Source organism: Colletes gigas, unplaced genomic scaffold (genome assembly GCF_013123115.1).
Source record: "Colletes gigas isolate AHSC1104 unplaced genomic scaffold, ASM1312311v1 Colletes_gigas_Sc00003, whole genome shotgun sequence".
Classification (NCBI taxonomy): domain Eukaryota; kingdom Metazoa; phylum Arthropoda; class Insecta; order Hymenoptera; family Colletidae; genus Colletes; species Colletes gigas.
In genome coordinates, this window is record NW_025106632.1 from 2,383,241 (window position 1) to 2,398,826 (window position 15,586).

The 15,586-nt window shown below is 42.2% G+C and overlaps 1 protein-coding gene across 2 annotated transcripts in view; it reads left to right on the forward strand.

Annotated features, from left to right (window-relative positions):
* The window catches only part of LOC122404561 (dipeptidyl aminopeptidase-like protein 6), a 205,773-nt gene that overhangs the window by 140,634 nt on the left and 49,553 nt on the right, over positions 1 to 15,586 (forward strand). For both annotated transcript variants that reach the window (XM_043408621.1, XM_043408620.1), the window contains one exon: positions 14,686 to 14,930. In XM_043408621.1, the coding sequence (XP_043264556.1) occupies positions 14,829 to 14,930 (102 nt within the window). In that variant the 5' untranslated portion in view covers positions 14,686 to 14,828. The remainder of the gene's footprint in view (positions 1 to 14,685; positions 14,931 to 15,586) is intronic.

A 15,586-nucleotide genomic window follows, 5' to 3' on the forward strand; every position in this document is an offset into this window, starting at 1 on the left:
TCGTTTTTCACGGGACGCCTCCTTTCTGCCGTTGGACAAACGAGTTTGTTTGATTAGAGGAAGAAGTGGGATCGCGAAAGGTGGGGGGAGAATTAACTTCGTTCCCCGTGGACAGGTATTTATCGTCCTCCCCGACCGACCCGTGGGCCAATGGATCCTCGATTTGCCGAACGTGCTGTCCCGGACGAGACAAGTTTTCCGTAATTTCGCGCGGAAAGTTTGCGACGAAGGTGTTCCGGGGCGTGCGAGATTGCCGATGTTTCCGGGCGCTCCTCTTAATTGGGACGCTTCGAGGATGTGGGCCAACTCGAACAGACTCGATTATTTGAACTCCTAACTCGATGTCAGGGTCGCTATTGTTAACAACGAATCCTGTGGCGCTACTGGCTGAGGTTAAGATCTCGTGAGAATCGTAGAAGACGTGAAAAGGAAAGGAGGGGGCGTTTCATCGGGGCCTGCTAGTGGACTCATCAGTAAGGGCCCTGCCTTAGACAACTGCGATATTGGGAAGCTTTTTTTGGGATTGCTTCTGTTTTGGAAGGGTTTATGGTAAGCTTCCAGGTCTGCGTGAATTGATGGATGCTCTTAAGGTGGTCTTGAGCGTATTTTACCACTTGATTTCGAGCCCATGAGGAGGAGTAGACTGCAGTGTCGTCGGCGTAGAGTGCTAGTTTAGTGTTGTGATTTTTGGGGATATCATTTATGTATAATGTTAAATAGTATGAGGCCGAGGACTGACCCTTAAAGGACTCCTATGTGTAGTGATCTGGGTGTGGATTTCGTGGCGTTGTGGTTTACTGTCATTGTTCTGTTGGATAGGAAGCTTCGAGTTATCTTGATTAGGTGTTTGGGGAGGTTTATGTGCTGTAGTTTGAGCAGGAGCCCATTGTGCCAGACGGTATCGAAGGCCTTCTGGAGGTCTAGTAGGACTAGAGCCACCGATCTGTTCTTCTTCACTTCTAGCGCAATGTCTTCCTGCAGTCTGAGTGCTTGAATTGTGGATATTGGGAAGTCGTTCGAGGAATGTATATATAAGCAACCGAGGGGTCGTGAGAGCGCTTGTGAGAGCGCGACCCCTCTGGTGGCGGGCATGGGAGGCGACGCCACAAATCTGCTAAAAATAAGGAACCGTGTTTAAACCGCGTCAAAGATGTCTTGATCGATTCGTTCGAATTACAGCGTGAAAAATAGAAATATTCGATAGTTTCGAATCGAAGTAGCGTTATTTAGAATTTTACTAACATTAGAATTCTTCAAAATGCCGGTCACCGGTGACCACCGTGGCAAATTACGTTTCCTTGAAGCTGTAATATGAATCCTCGAACACTCTGCAGAGGCCCAAGAGAGCTCGATGGCCCTCTAGCGGTGTTCCAGGTGCAATCGAACGAACGGATGAGGATCGAGGAGCACTGTCATTGGTCACTTCCTGCTGGATGCGATTAATTACGTATGGACGCGGCCGCAGAGTGGAGATTGACGAGTCAAAGGCCCGCAGTTCAGCAATCCGCAGGTCATCAAGCCCGTCGAAAGCTTTGGAGAAGTCAGACAGCGTCACAAACGTGAGACATCTTGTGTGAATGTCTAATGGCGTCGAGAATATTCAAGAGATTGCAGTGTTGGTATCTCGAGAGCTTCGTAATTAAACGTGGCACATATTTCTCAAAAAATTGGTAATTATTCCGTAGAATCAGAAACGTAGTTAAATTCTTTGGAGCATACAAAATTAATAATAATTTGACTGTAGACCTTGTTTATAAAACTAAGTTTTCGGAATTAAGAACTCGATTGATGGGAAAAGGGGTAAAATGGTTGAATTTGGCTCGTTTCACCGATTGAAAAGCACACCGGCGCATTAGAGGAAACAATTGTTTGCGTTGCGCCGTTGTTCGAGTTCGAGGCGAACAAGCGGCGCGTAAACGGCGAAACGAGCCCGCTCGTGAAAACTTCCGGCAACTGAAACGACACCGTTTAGATCTACGCAGGCCGGACCCCCTGTGCAGGCTGAGTTACTGAAAGCTGTAATCGGCTTTTGTGCGCTGATAAAGTGCTTCTAACGTTCGCGAAACGACTAGACTGCTGCCCTCGAAATTACGAGAGCTCGTTTAAGGGCGACGTTTGTAGATTATGACGCGACTCTCGGCGATACTTGTAAATTTCAACGTCCCGATGCTGACTTTTACTGCGTACGACGCGCAGAAGGCAGCAAACAATAATATTGCGAGGAAAAACGTCTCAAAAAGACGACGTCGCTCGAGAATATTGCAGCGGAAAAATGTCTTGCGATTAATTATTATTGGCAATGATGTTTCACGAGAGGAACAAGCAACAATATTGAGAGGAAAAATGGTGCAAAAAGACGACATCTTCCGGAACATTGCAAGGGAAAAATGTCTCGTGATTAATTATTATTGGCAATGATGTTTTACAAAGGATAACAAACGATAATATTGATTAATTATTATTAGTATATTTTATGAATTATCGATGTGAGGGGGGTTAACCAGTAATGTATAACGTAGGAAGCGTTCGGAGAGTCTGGGATTTATTGGCTGTTAGTTTCGAGTTGTCCGTAAAAATCGTCGGATTGAAAATGTATAGAGCGTTTGGTATGTTCGCGGCCATGAATGTTTCATGTGCATTTATCGAGTTTCATAAGCAACATTACGACGGGTCTCTGCCGCATACCCTCCATACATAGTCGAATCAGCCGCAGATGCGAACGCCTTAATATCCGCAACGCTAACCCCGCTTCCGGTTTCCGATATAACTCCTCGATATCGCGGAACGAAAACGTATTCGGCGGGCGCAATCGTGGAAACGGAGGATATCAAGGTATGCACGGTATAAACAATGTCACCCACTCTTTCGAATACTGATACGTTACGTGAAATATCCAAGAATTATCGTAAGAATGAAACACGATTCCGCGGAACGTTCGAAACGATGGAAACAAACGCGCGGGAGATTCCGTGACCAGCGTTGATATTCGTCAGACATCTTTTTTCTAGTAAATTCTTTAACTTGTAATAATACGTCGTTATTATATTTTCTTTGTACTATTAATGTATTATAATATTAATGATATTAATATATTTTATGTATACTTTATAATATTAATAATATTGATATATTTTATATATACTTTATAATATTAATAATATTAATATATTTGATGTATACTTTATAATATTAATAATATTGATATATTTGATATATACTTTATAATATTAATAATATTAATATATTTTATATATACTTTATAATATTAATAATATTGATATATTTTATATATACTTTATAATATTAATATATACTAGATTAATTTTGAAAGGTACTATTACTGTTTAATAAAAATACGTCGTTTTTGTAGGGGTTGAAAAATTGATATCTTGAAGTTTGTTCTGCATTTAGAATCATTTAAAATTTGTTCCCTGAGAGAATCATATAAATTCTGATAATCTTTTAATCAAAGTCTTGATGCAATATCAAAAATTCTATTTAAAGATAAAAGTATAGTTTTTATAAGCTTAGCAAGTAAAAATAAAGAATTTTTTGGCACCTAACAGCTAAGATATCTTCTCTCTAGGGGTTGAGAAAGTAATATAATATAAATTTGAAGTTTGTCTTGCATTCAGAATTGCTTAAAATTTTTCCCCTGAGAGAACCATAAAAATATAATTTTTACAAGATTAGCAAGTAGAAATGGAGGATTTTTTGCAATATACCAGCAAAGAGCCCTCTTCTGTAGGGGTTGAAAAATTGATATAATATAAAATTGAAGTTTATCTTGCATTTAGAATAATTTAAAATTTGTTTTCTGAGAGAATCATATAAATTCTGATAATCTTTTAATCAAAGTCTTGATGCATCACCAAAAATTCTATTTAACACTAGAACTACCGACAATTATAGTGTGTTTATTTGTACCAAGGATATTGAAACGACAGGTGGGTGAAGAAATGTATAATGCAATGGAAATAAGTGTTTATTATATAAATTTCCAAAAATTCAGTCGAGTAAATTTTTTACAGCTTTCATTAGAAATTACAAATGTGTCATTTTGACTGGTTTGGTAGTTCTAGTGTTAAAAATGGAAAATTTCGAGATATGTTACAAAATTAAGGGATCGTCACGTGGAAATTAGTCGAAGTAAAGATCGTTGGAAAATTGATCCCATGAAAAAAATGTCCGTTTCTTGGAGCGTATTCGCATGAGCGCGTGCAGGGTTGAAAAGGGGGTGGCCGGAAGTAGAGTCTAGAGTCGCGATGTGGCTGGAAGTCACGGAACAGCAGTAATACGTATTCGAGGGTGCACGAGGGGTAAATATATCGGCCGAAACGTGCCAGAAACGGAATTACCGCGAATATACAGGGAACACTGGCAAGCATGCACGCGATATTCAGGCATAGATCATGCACGTCGAAAACGCGAACCATCGTAGGAAAGTATCGAGGCTTGCGGAATGCTGTTGCAGCGTCGTAAAATCCACCATGATCGTTCGCATTATCTGTCCCTTTTGTTAGAAAATTTGAATCGAACCTGTTTCACGAGTTAAATCGCTATGCGCGCGGTTGTTTGGTTTATCGATTACAACGCTCCTATTCAATTTACCTATCAAAATTCTATTGTGTTTCTGGGACCCTTTTGTTCACTGAACGATGCACGGTTGCAATGATTTTTTGGGGCATTTTTTAAATTCATGTTTTATCGACCCTGAATGATTGTATATTTTGATATTGATAGATTTCTTGAGTAACAAAGGTATTTTATTTATTAATTCTTACAAAATAGCATTGGGTGCATACGGCACAGCCAAAAACCAAGTCACACACATTCGACTGTCGCGCCGCATACCGTACAAAAACGAAAACATAAGAGCTCACGAATTCTTTTGAATGGCGCTAAATTTTGAACATTCCAACAGATATGGAAGCCCATTGAATTTTAATCGTGTGGTTTTCTGTGATTTTCAATTCTCTAACATTTTTATTAGAAAATTATAGTTGGATGAGTGTGTTAAAATGCAGAAAGTGAATCTTGAAACGATCTGAAATGCCTCGCAGTTCCATGTAATCGACACCCACGCGTTTGGAACATTGTCTGGTAGTTTTATGTGAAATCCTCTCAGATACAATAGCATCTTCCTCCGTGACCCTGTTCAAAACAGGTTCAAGCGGGAGCGTAGAGGTTCTTCAATAGCAAAGACAGCTGTCAGAGAAACTTTCGCGTAAATGGAATAAAATGGTTTCTGGTACACCGGGAGAGGCACTGAAAGCGACGAACGAAGGGTTAAGGTCTTCAAACTTCGAAAGTTATCTTCGATATACGTTATATTCCCAAGCTACTCTTCGAAATATTGCATTTTTAATATCTCCGGAAACTCGAGGATCATCCACGAAACGGTGCATTAAAAATCGAAGTAATTAATAACAAATGCTAGATATCCCGATAGCTTCTGAAACATTTCTGTAGATAACAAACGAAAGAGACGATTATTAAATGAAAAATGGAGGTCGAAACTGACGCGGAATGGACAGATATTAATAACGACGAGCGCATATGCGCATTATGTTCGTCGGGCTGACGCGTTTCACGTTTACACGGGTCGTCGTAACTCCAATATTTCTACAAAACGCGAGCACCGAGCAGCTCGCATTTTTACGACGTGTCGCCGCTTCTATCTTTTGTAAAAATTTTACGCCGCACAAAAGCCGGAGGCTTTTCGTTCCCATTCGCGCGTAACGCGCCGCTAAAATGTTGCAAATTTTTAAAAATTGTTGCTTTTCCCCCTTCGAAAGAGCCCCGGTGAAAAATTCATTAAATTCATTCCCATCGAAAGAATTTCCAGCAATTTTCCGAGAGGGGGGTTCCCCGTGCATACGAAATTACAGTTTGGTTTCGTCTTGGAATAACAATCGGAGAATAAATCATGTTGTATTCATCGAAGGATTCGTCTGACCATATCGCGATTCATTCTACTTGGCTCGAAAAATCCGCGATGTTCTAGCAATTAAAAATGTGCAGTTATTTTATTTCGATGATGGAAGTGTCAAAAAAATGGTACATTTTATCAAAAGGATTTTAGAAAATTTAGGAAAAATTTTAATCACGAACTTTTACCTTATTTTGATAGAACGATAAAAGGGGGATGATATTTCGCTTCCTGGCAGAGAAACGCATTTGATATCTTGCCCAATTATCGAGTAGGAAACATTCGATCGGTGGGGGGGGGGTGGTGGACAAAGAGGAATCGCGTTGGATGCATCGCGAGGGAAGCTTAACGAGCCAATTTGGCGCTGGATCGCTGGCGAGTGAAAGAAAATGGACAGGACCCGTGCAAGAACTCCTATCAGGGGGTATCTATTCGCGAGGCTGCGTGAAAATTCGATTACCGTGAGGAGCCTTTGTTTTTGCCGGGGCCCGTGTAAACGTTTTTGTCGGCGGCGTTTAACGAAATCGCGACGCAAAAAGCTCGGGTTCGAAGCTAAGACGCGTTCAACAGATTCTACGCCTCGACCCCAACATTATACCGACGACAAAGCAGAAGAAACTTGGACAGTAAAACGATTCGATAAATACTCTGGCAATCTGATATAATCCTCACTTTTTGATTACAATAATGACTCCTTCATCGAGTCTTATTAAAATCAACAGATTTTCACGTTCAAACATGTAAATATTATATGTTTCTATCTATATTCTATCCCGGTACAAATTTTCAATCGATTCTGTACCGTACAATTGTTATTTCACAGTTTTTAAAAAAGCAAGATGGCGCCTAACCCATTGACGCGCGATCTAATTCCAAATTATTCTTCAAACATATAATATTTATATAATATAATGTATAATATATTTATATAATATTTATATGTTTGAAGAATAATTTGTGCACAATCAGTTAGCCGCCATCTTGCTTTTCTAAAAACCGTGAAATAACAATAGTACGGTACAGAATCGATTGAAAATTCGTACTGGGATAGAAAAGTTCCTTCTTTCCGGAACGATATCAAGCTTGAAGGTTTAATCCAGCCGTGAGATTCCTTTGTAAATTCGTGGTTGATTCTTCGAGGCGGTGGTGAGCCAAATCGTGAGCTTTACGCGCGCGCGTATTGTCCGCCGTCTCGCGGATCGATCCGCAGATTCCGATTTCGGTTTTGTAGCCGAGACAGGCCTGACAACTGCGGAGGATTAATCCAGTTAGCTCCAGCTACCGTGGACTGTGACTGATGAATGAAATCCGGGGTGGCCGACCTTATTTCGTGTCAGCCCTTGCCCCGCCGTACGGACCGCCTGCATCCCCTTTTGCAGCCACCGTTACCATCCCCCCTCCACCGGAGTCCACACAGTCTGCCGCACTACTGACGTAACACACCCACTTCTGACGTCACGAGTCCGGAGGGAGGTAACGTGGTAACCCTTTCACGAGGACAACGTCCTCTTTCCGCTCCCCACCCCCCCCCGCCCCCGCCCCCGTGGCCCGTTCCGTTCGCAACCGATTTCGTCTCCTATCCCTCAGCTCGTTCGCCGTGCAACGTTACTCAACATTCGCCAACCGGAAAGAAAAATATTCACTGATACACTCCCCTCGACGAGCGTGGACGTTTCTATTAAAACCTTCTCGTGGAGTTTCCATTTGAACTATGTTCCTCGCGTAGGTAGACACCGAGAATCGAGTGAGAAGTCTATACGAGTATCGTCGCCACAAAAAATACATCGCGATTCGCTTAAAACTTATCGTGGGTCATTTGAAATTCGTCGTGGGTCACTCAAAACTTGACTGTGGGGCACTCGACGAAACTTGACTGTGGGCCATTCGAGACTCGACATGGGTCACTTCAAACTTGTCTGTGGGTCATTCGAGACTCGACGTGGGGCACTCGAAACTTGGTTGTGGGGCATTTGAGACTCGACGTGGGGCATTCGAAACTTGACTGTGGGTCATTCGAGACTCGGTGTGGGTCACTTGAAACTTGACCGTGGGTCATTCGAGACTCGACGTGGGTCACTCGAAATTCACAGGGATTTAGTCGTGACTTAAGATGAATTGCAATTTATTTTCTTATCCTGTGTCGTTTGAAGCTTATCGCTTATCGAGTCAGTTCCAACGTATCGCGACTGATTTATGAAATTTTTAACGCGAACAAAGGTACCTGCAGTGTCGGCACAGCGTTCAAAGGCGCGATCTAGAATCAAGAAGAGGAACTATTTTCCCTTTACAGAGTTAGGCGTTTTACCACCCACAGCGCTGACCACAGGGAAATCACTCACAAACAAACCTACAAGCATCTTTGTTATAAATAATAAATCCTACGTCAGAGAGTAGATTTATTGCTCTTTCGAATCATAAATATGACATAAAGCCTGGAGGTGTCTTCTTTCTATTTAATGAGCCAATTTTCAGAATTTTAAACACTAGTCTTCTTCAATTTAACTTCTCCATAGGGGGAAGAACCATTACTGATCGAATTGAGAAATAAATAAATTGACAAAATGGCGGCGTTCTAAAGAAAAATTCGACACTTTTGGAGAAGAATTCACTTCCTAGTCGTACAAGAACGCGTAAAGACAAAAGTATAATCCCGGTTCCGGACTATTGACACACTGTACGGGAAAGTTTCCTCGATAGGTGAAGTCAATCGGACTATTAACGTCCAAGTTATCTCCGCCATCGTTCCGAAAAATGTAGTTTCGAAGAAAACACGTTTAAAGTTCGATTGGCATCTACTTGAACCATCCCAGGGAATACTTGCTTCTCTTTATGCATCGTGCTCTTTAAACTTTCATAACTTTCGGTCTTTCGAGGGCCAAATAACACGATAGTATATGTAGATTTCAAATTATCGATGCTTCTGATTTCTCTTTAGGGATTAAACACTATTTATACGATTTATATCTCGTGCAATGTTCTCACAGGAAAAGTGAAAGCGAACCTAACCGAGTTCCACCAACAATAAGTATCTCGTAGGCAACAGGCTGCTTGACAACGAGGAAAATCTCATTTTGGCGTGCACCCAACTTTCGATTTTTTAACTTCTGCAAGGTTCAAGGTGTTTCGACGAAACAAGGAACAATGCTTCGAACTTGTTCGCGAATTACCTGCGCGAAAAATAGTCGAGATAAGTCTTAATCGATTAAAATTGAAGCAACGAAGTTCCAAGAGATCAATATGTGCTCTTTGGAAGATTCCACGAATATCAAAAGAGACGTCAATCGTTTTCCAAAGTTGAAAATGGTATTTTACGGTGCACGGATACCGCGACGCCAACTTGTATTTAAAGCAAAGTTGCGAGAAAAAAAGGTCGGAACTTTAATTAAGGTTAATCTGTGTTGAGGAGGGTCGGGGTGGGGGGATCTTGTTCTTCTCGAACGGTGAAAAGCTTCAAAGTGTCCCACGCCAATCCCCCGTCCACCTTTATCGACTTCCTCGACGAACGAAAAGAAGCTCCGGCGATGTAATTAAATGATTTCTTCGGGCAATAGCCTTTCGGCCATCTACCGGATGTCTCATTATCCAACTTTTCCGCCCTCCTTTCGCGAGAAGGCACGCTGCAGGGACGACGAATTCAGTTTCGAAAACGATTTAATGGACGAAACCCTCGACGAACCGATAGTGAAATTGGGGGATAATGCTGTTAGAAGTTAGGCGAATTTCGGCTCGAGTCGCCCGTCGATTTCAGCGGTCGATCCGTGGGGAAGTTATCGAAGAATTTTTCGAGACAATCGAACGTTCGACTCCTGGGAATTTAGTCGACTTGGAATTTTGTTTGTTCGACTATTACAGCAGTTTTAAATCAGCGGTATAATAGAATTAAAATTAATATTTACCGTGTGGAGGGGGGTGTAAATATACTTAAGGAGCGTCCCGGATCAACAAGAATGTGGCACTTTGGCGAAGGGAATGTAGACAGTATCGATTAATCTTTACTTACTCTCGAAGCTTTACGAAGGCTGACTGAACCGTCTGACCCAATATGATTCGCCATTCGTTCCCAGGATTGATTTTCCTTTATCCATGCAATACATTCACCGTGTAATCTAAGTATCCGTTTAAAAAATTAAGACGTAAATACGACTTCTCTCTTCTGCGAACTTTTTAATGATTTTCTGAATTATTAACCGTAGTTAAGAGTTACGACGGAACGAGCGTGATGAGGAACCAGTACTGTCCATGGTGTTAAACGTCGAATTCGAATAGTAATTTCGTGTTGTCGCCATAAAACGCTGGCCAATTGAAAACCATGGTTACACCAGGGTTTTTACGGCGTCGAATCACGTCGAACGGAGCGCGATGCTGAAATGATGCACGCGGTCGTACGTGAACTGTATCCTCGTGCAATTTCTCTTTACGATCCATCGATGGAAAATGGCGATAGAAAAGCGTCGGTGGGATTATAAGGTTTCCATTGGCTCGCATACAAGACGCCCTTCGTTTATCGTCGTGCAATAAACAATGAATGTAGAACGTTCGATTATGTAAAACGCGCCGGCTGACGCTTTGTTACTGAAACGTGACTTCCGCGCGTCCTGTTCAAATTCCCGGTCATCTGGTTCCTGCATATAAAACTCGAAACGATGTAAAACCTATTCTTGTACAGGCAAACTGGAGAAACGGGTTATAATTAGTGTTAACACGTTGGCTGGTATTGGTGGTCACTGGTGACCGGCGCTTCGATCCTACAACGTGTTAATAATATCGAACTATTGAATATTTCTATTTGTTGTGCTGTAATTTCCCTAGACACAGAAAACTGGTAGCAACGCGTTAATATTAGAGCAATAATGACATTCTCGAATAAGATAGTCCTGACGATATCGAAAGAAAGTTCAGAAAGTTCAGAAAGTTGCAACAGGTGTGTTGGAAACAAAATAAAGTTGGCGATCATTGGTTCGTATCGCCAAGAAAGATTGTTACTTCGTTTATATTTGTTCTGCGCCACCAGAGGGCCACCGACTTGACTTTCTCACAAGCGATCGAGTGACCACCTTTTCCTATATAGTACAAATATTTTAACATGTTGATTGCCACGCTATTTACATAGGTGATAGGATCCTCCATAATGCAGGAAATAAATTCAGATAAAATTTATAAATCTTTAGCAAGATTAAAAATTAAGAAACAAATTTCAGATTCAGTCTTACTGAATATCGTACGATTCTCAATCCACAAACTTTAACCAGATGACCATTAAAAAAGAAAAGTAGTTTGTCGAATAATGAATAACGCAATGAATCATAGGAGGATATTTATATCAGGTACGAATATTCCAGCCTCTCTGACGCGAAAGAAACGGACAGCTCGTCGACGCCAAAGTTTTCGATACGCCATTTACTGGAAAGAAGCGCACAAAGGAGAGCTCGTGGAGCAGGAGCAGTTAAATCGGCCTTGCGCGACGCACTTTTCCAAATGCAATTCGCGGGAATTTAAATCCCCGACGCCCGGTAGCGAAAAATCGCAAAAGAGAAAAGGCAACGGGTACAAACGGCCCTCTTTCTATTCGTGTTTTCCCTTTGCATACTATTCGCGTACCCGTAAACTCCCCGGCAGCTGGGATCGGCACTTCGTTACCGCGATCTCTGCTTCCGTTTCACTTTTAATAGCGAGCCGGCGCGTCGCTGTATAAATATTTGCTACCAACAACCCCGGCGACTTAACGATCTACCGTCTGTATCGGCGGTTTCCTGGAGAAACAAACGTTTCTCGTATTCAATCTCAAGATGGCGATGGCACCTCTGACGAAATAGGAAATTAAAAGCTACGAGCACGAACCTAGGATTGTTTTCTGAATTTGAAAATCAGTCTCTCGTGATTCGCGGATTCTCGAGATAAGAATTTTCCCAAATACGGAAAGTTTCTCGAGCCCTGCAAGTTTCCAAGACGTCTCGCGCGACTTGGGCCGCGTTGCGTTGTATTAAACGCAACGTATGCAATGTTTCTTCCCGAAACAATTCTGAAATTCGAGTTTCCAGACCGAGGACTCTGTGAATATTCTATATGAGTACCATCGTCGCGAAAAACACATCGTGAATCGCTTAAAACTTATGGTGGGCCATTTGGAATTTACCGTGGGTCACTAGAAACTCACCGTGGGTCACTAGAACACACATCGTGGGTCACTCGATACTTGACCGTGGGCCACTCGAAACTTGACCGTGGGTCACTCGAAACTTGACCGTGGGTCGCATGGCTCCCACCGTGGGTCACTAGAAACTTGACGGTAGATCACTAAAACATACATCGTGGGGCATTAGAAACACATCGTAGGTCATTCAAAATTTGCCGTGGGACACTCGAAACTCTGCCCGTGGGGCATTTGAATCCCACCGTGGGTCGCTCGAAACTTGACCGTGGGTCACTTGGATCCCGCCGTGGGTCACTCGAAATTTGACCGTGGGTCACTCGAAGGAACCCCAAATAGAGTTTCCAGTCCAAATAATCGGACATTTAATGTGTACGCGTGGAATTCACGCGAATCGTTCGCGACTGTCGTGGAAACGTCGCGAGAATTGTTCGAGAAATCGATCGAGCCGTTAATTGTCCCGTAATTCGTCTCTTACCTCGATCCGACGAACGATGCGCCGCTTCGTATGCATTTTCGATTTGCATGTCCGCGCCGAGGCCTCTGCGGCCGTGATTTGAAATTTAAATCTAAAATAAACTAATGGCCCGGTTGTATGCGTTACCGACGGAGAATTTCGGCTTTAATTAAATTATTCATTCGAGTAGACGGACAACCTGAGCGAATGTAATCCCTTATTCAGGTTTAATTCCGCGGGGAATTCGTAATTACTCTGCCTCCGTGTATTTCGAAACGGCGCTGATTTACGCGATCCGTTCGCGTTTCCCGCGGAAAACTCGGCGTCTTCGATGTCTCGCGAGATGCAACGCAGCTTCCTCTCGAATATTTAAACCTGTTAACTGTGAAAATGATTCTTCTTTTTTATTTTAATTGTTGTTCTCGTTTGTGTTCTAAGATGTAATGAGATATTGTAATTTTGACGAGTTATTAATTTTAATAACGATGCTTTAAATATACGGTTGCACCTATTAAACGTTATGAAATATTTAAGCCACGGAAATTTGTTACTAAACAATCCATATACTTTTGCAACAAATAAATAAATAATTCCTTGTACAATCTGTGGATAAAATTCAAAATATAAACTGGGAAAAAATCAATTTGAAGTTCTTATGTTGCATAAAATGCGTATCTTGTGAGGAAATAATTAAGAAATGAGAGTAATCCAAGAACATCGTGTCTTCAAATGGCGCTAAAAATATATCGATATTTTCACTTTCGCGTTCAGAGACGACTGGAGGAAACCCGATCGAGCATTAATGCAAATTGCCATGACATTTCGTGGGAATCGTCCTTAACCTTTCTTCGCGCCGATGGGGCTTTAATCAGAAATCAATATCAATCGCTCGAGAAGCGAACAGTCCGATCGGTTCACCTGAAACGCGGACAATAAGGTTCGTTCCCGGCTTCGATTCGCCATTACTCTGTTTAACTTACCGGTTGGGGAAAAGTCGGATCGAGTTTTCACGGATTCCTGTTATTCTTCGACCCTCGATCGCCACTCGCTTTGCCTTCCGAACCGTTTCGACCCGAACCGTTCTCTGATTTTCCATCGATTACTCGCCAATTAACGAAACTCCCCTTTTGTTCCGTTTATTTAAACACCAACGAAACGGAGAACTCGTTTTATCGAGTTTTACTTATTTCTCTCGGTCGGTCGATGAAAGTGGAAAATGTAAATGGAAAAGATTTCTTCGACCTCCGTGCCCAGAAATGAAACCAAAGTGCTTAGCGATCCAAATTCAGATCGTCTCGAACGCTCGAACGAAACACGATTAAGGTGATCGGTTGTTATAAACGAACCGCGGGTGCAACAAGATTTCCACTGTTTAGTTGGAAATTAGTAGTTAGGAATTACCAGGCGCACTCGAGCCTCTAGTTAGCTGTCTGCAGCCAGGCTAGCTACTCATAGAAGCACTCCGGGTTTGATACAGCCTGTCTTCAAAGCACTCGGTCTTCGTGCAGTTAAAGCAGCAATCAGGCTTCATCAATCACCGCAACTCCCAATGAAATTAGCGACCGACTACGTTCAATTAACAGAGTTGTTTACGCCGAACCGTCGTTATCGTCCTTTGTTACTTATTCATGCTACGATAAGCATTACCAAAATTAGTGCAGACTCGATCCACTCGAACGAGGGGTTCAAAAATTTAAGTGTTAAAATTAAAAATTTAAGTGTTGTAATTAAAAGATAAGCTTCCCACTTAAATTAGTATATGTAAACAGTATATGTCAGAGGGTTTTAAAAATTCATCCCTCATTCTACACATTTCTGACGTGCACAGAACTTGTTTGTACTGAAAATAAAGCTTCTTCGAAAGCACCCTTTCGAGTAGAAGATTACGAAGATTGTACTGTGCGTTCTCGAGAAGATGGCAAGTGGGAGTGGTTCGTTTGGCTCCGCCCATCCCCACTCTGGACGTAAGACGCACTGAGATAGAGTGGGGAGCCAATCAGGCCCGCGTTCCTTTCGCTTTCCAACTTCTGACGAACGTTCAGTAACTTGGGTTGAAAGTAATTTCGTGGTAATGGATAAAGACGCTAGTTTGTTATCGAAGGGTCTTTTGATAATGAATAATGTGAAGTGATTGGTGGTTTGTTTCAGGTGAGGAACTGTGGATTGCTGGTGTTGGACCTCGGCCCCAGGAGTGGCCCGGGGGTTACCCTGGGGACCTCGGGGAAGTGCTCGCGCAAGTACGAAGCTGTTAAGAACGACGAAGGACACGGGAGGCGGAGGAGGAGGCCGCTATGAACGCCAGCGTCAACATCGAGAGGAACTCCTGGCGGCTGCCTCCCGACGAGACCGTCCAGGTCGCCGATCCCCGTTCAAAGTCAGCTCAGGTAAAAGAGGTAAATCGCTCCAGCGGTCCGACGTGCGATCCCCCCTTGTCCGTCGAGAGATTAGTCGTTTACCGGGACACGTGGCGAGTTTTGTCAGGTTTCGAAGCATGGAGTCTGTTGTGTAACCCTCTATCTTCGACTGTCGCCGATCCGTAGCCTGAGTGTTTTCGTCGTCTGTCACGGTAGCATAGTGCACAAGGTGTAACGTGTGTTGGTGTATTACATGAATGGTCTGGGGCAAAAACGAAACGAATTTTCAAACGTTTCCCTTTCGAAATCGGATGCAATACTTTACAGCTTGTTTTTATGGTGATCTAGTCAATTTTGAAAAGTTGAGTTATTTTAATTTTGATTGTGATCAATTTTATCTCATCAAGAAACATAGTAATCAGTTATTTATCGTTTCGAACGTTCCGTTTTAGCTCCAGAAATTCCCGAAACATGTATACCATGCACCATAAGTGGTTTCCTTAAATGTACTTTCACACGAATGCAATATCGACAGCGACAATATCGATGTTCGACAATAAGAATACTATACAGAAACAGAAACAAGTGTGTAACGCATGTTAGTGGAGAAACGATAAAAAAAGAGATTGCATTTGAAACTGAATGGAATTAATAGTATGGATTGGTTTGTTGATTGGCATAGAGTTTAGTGACGT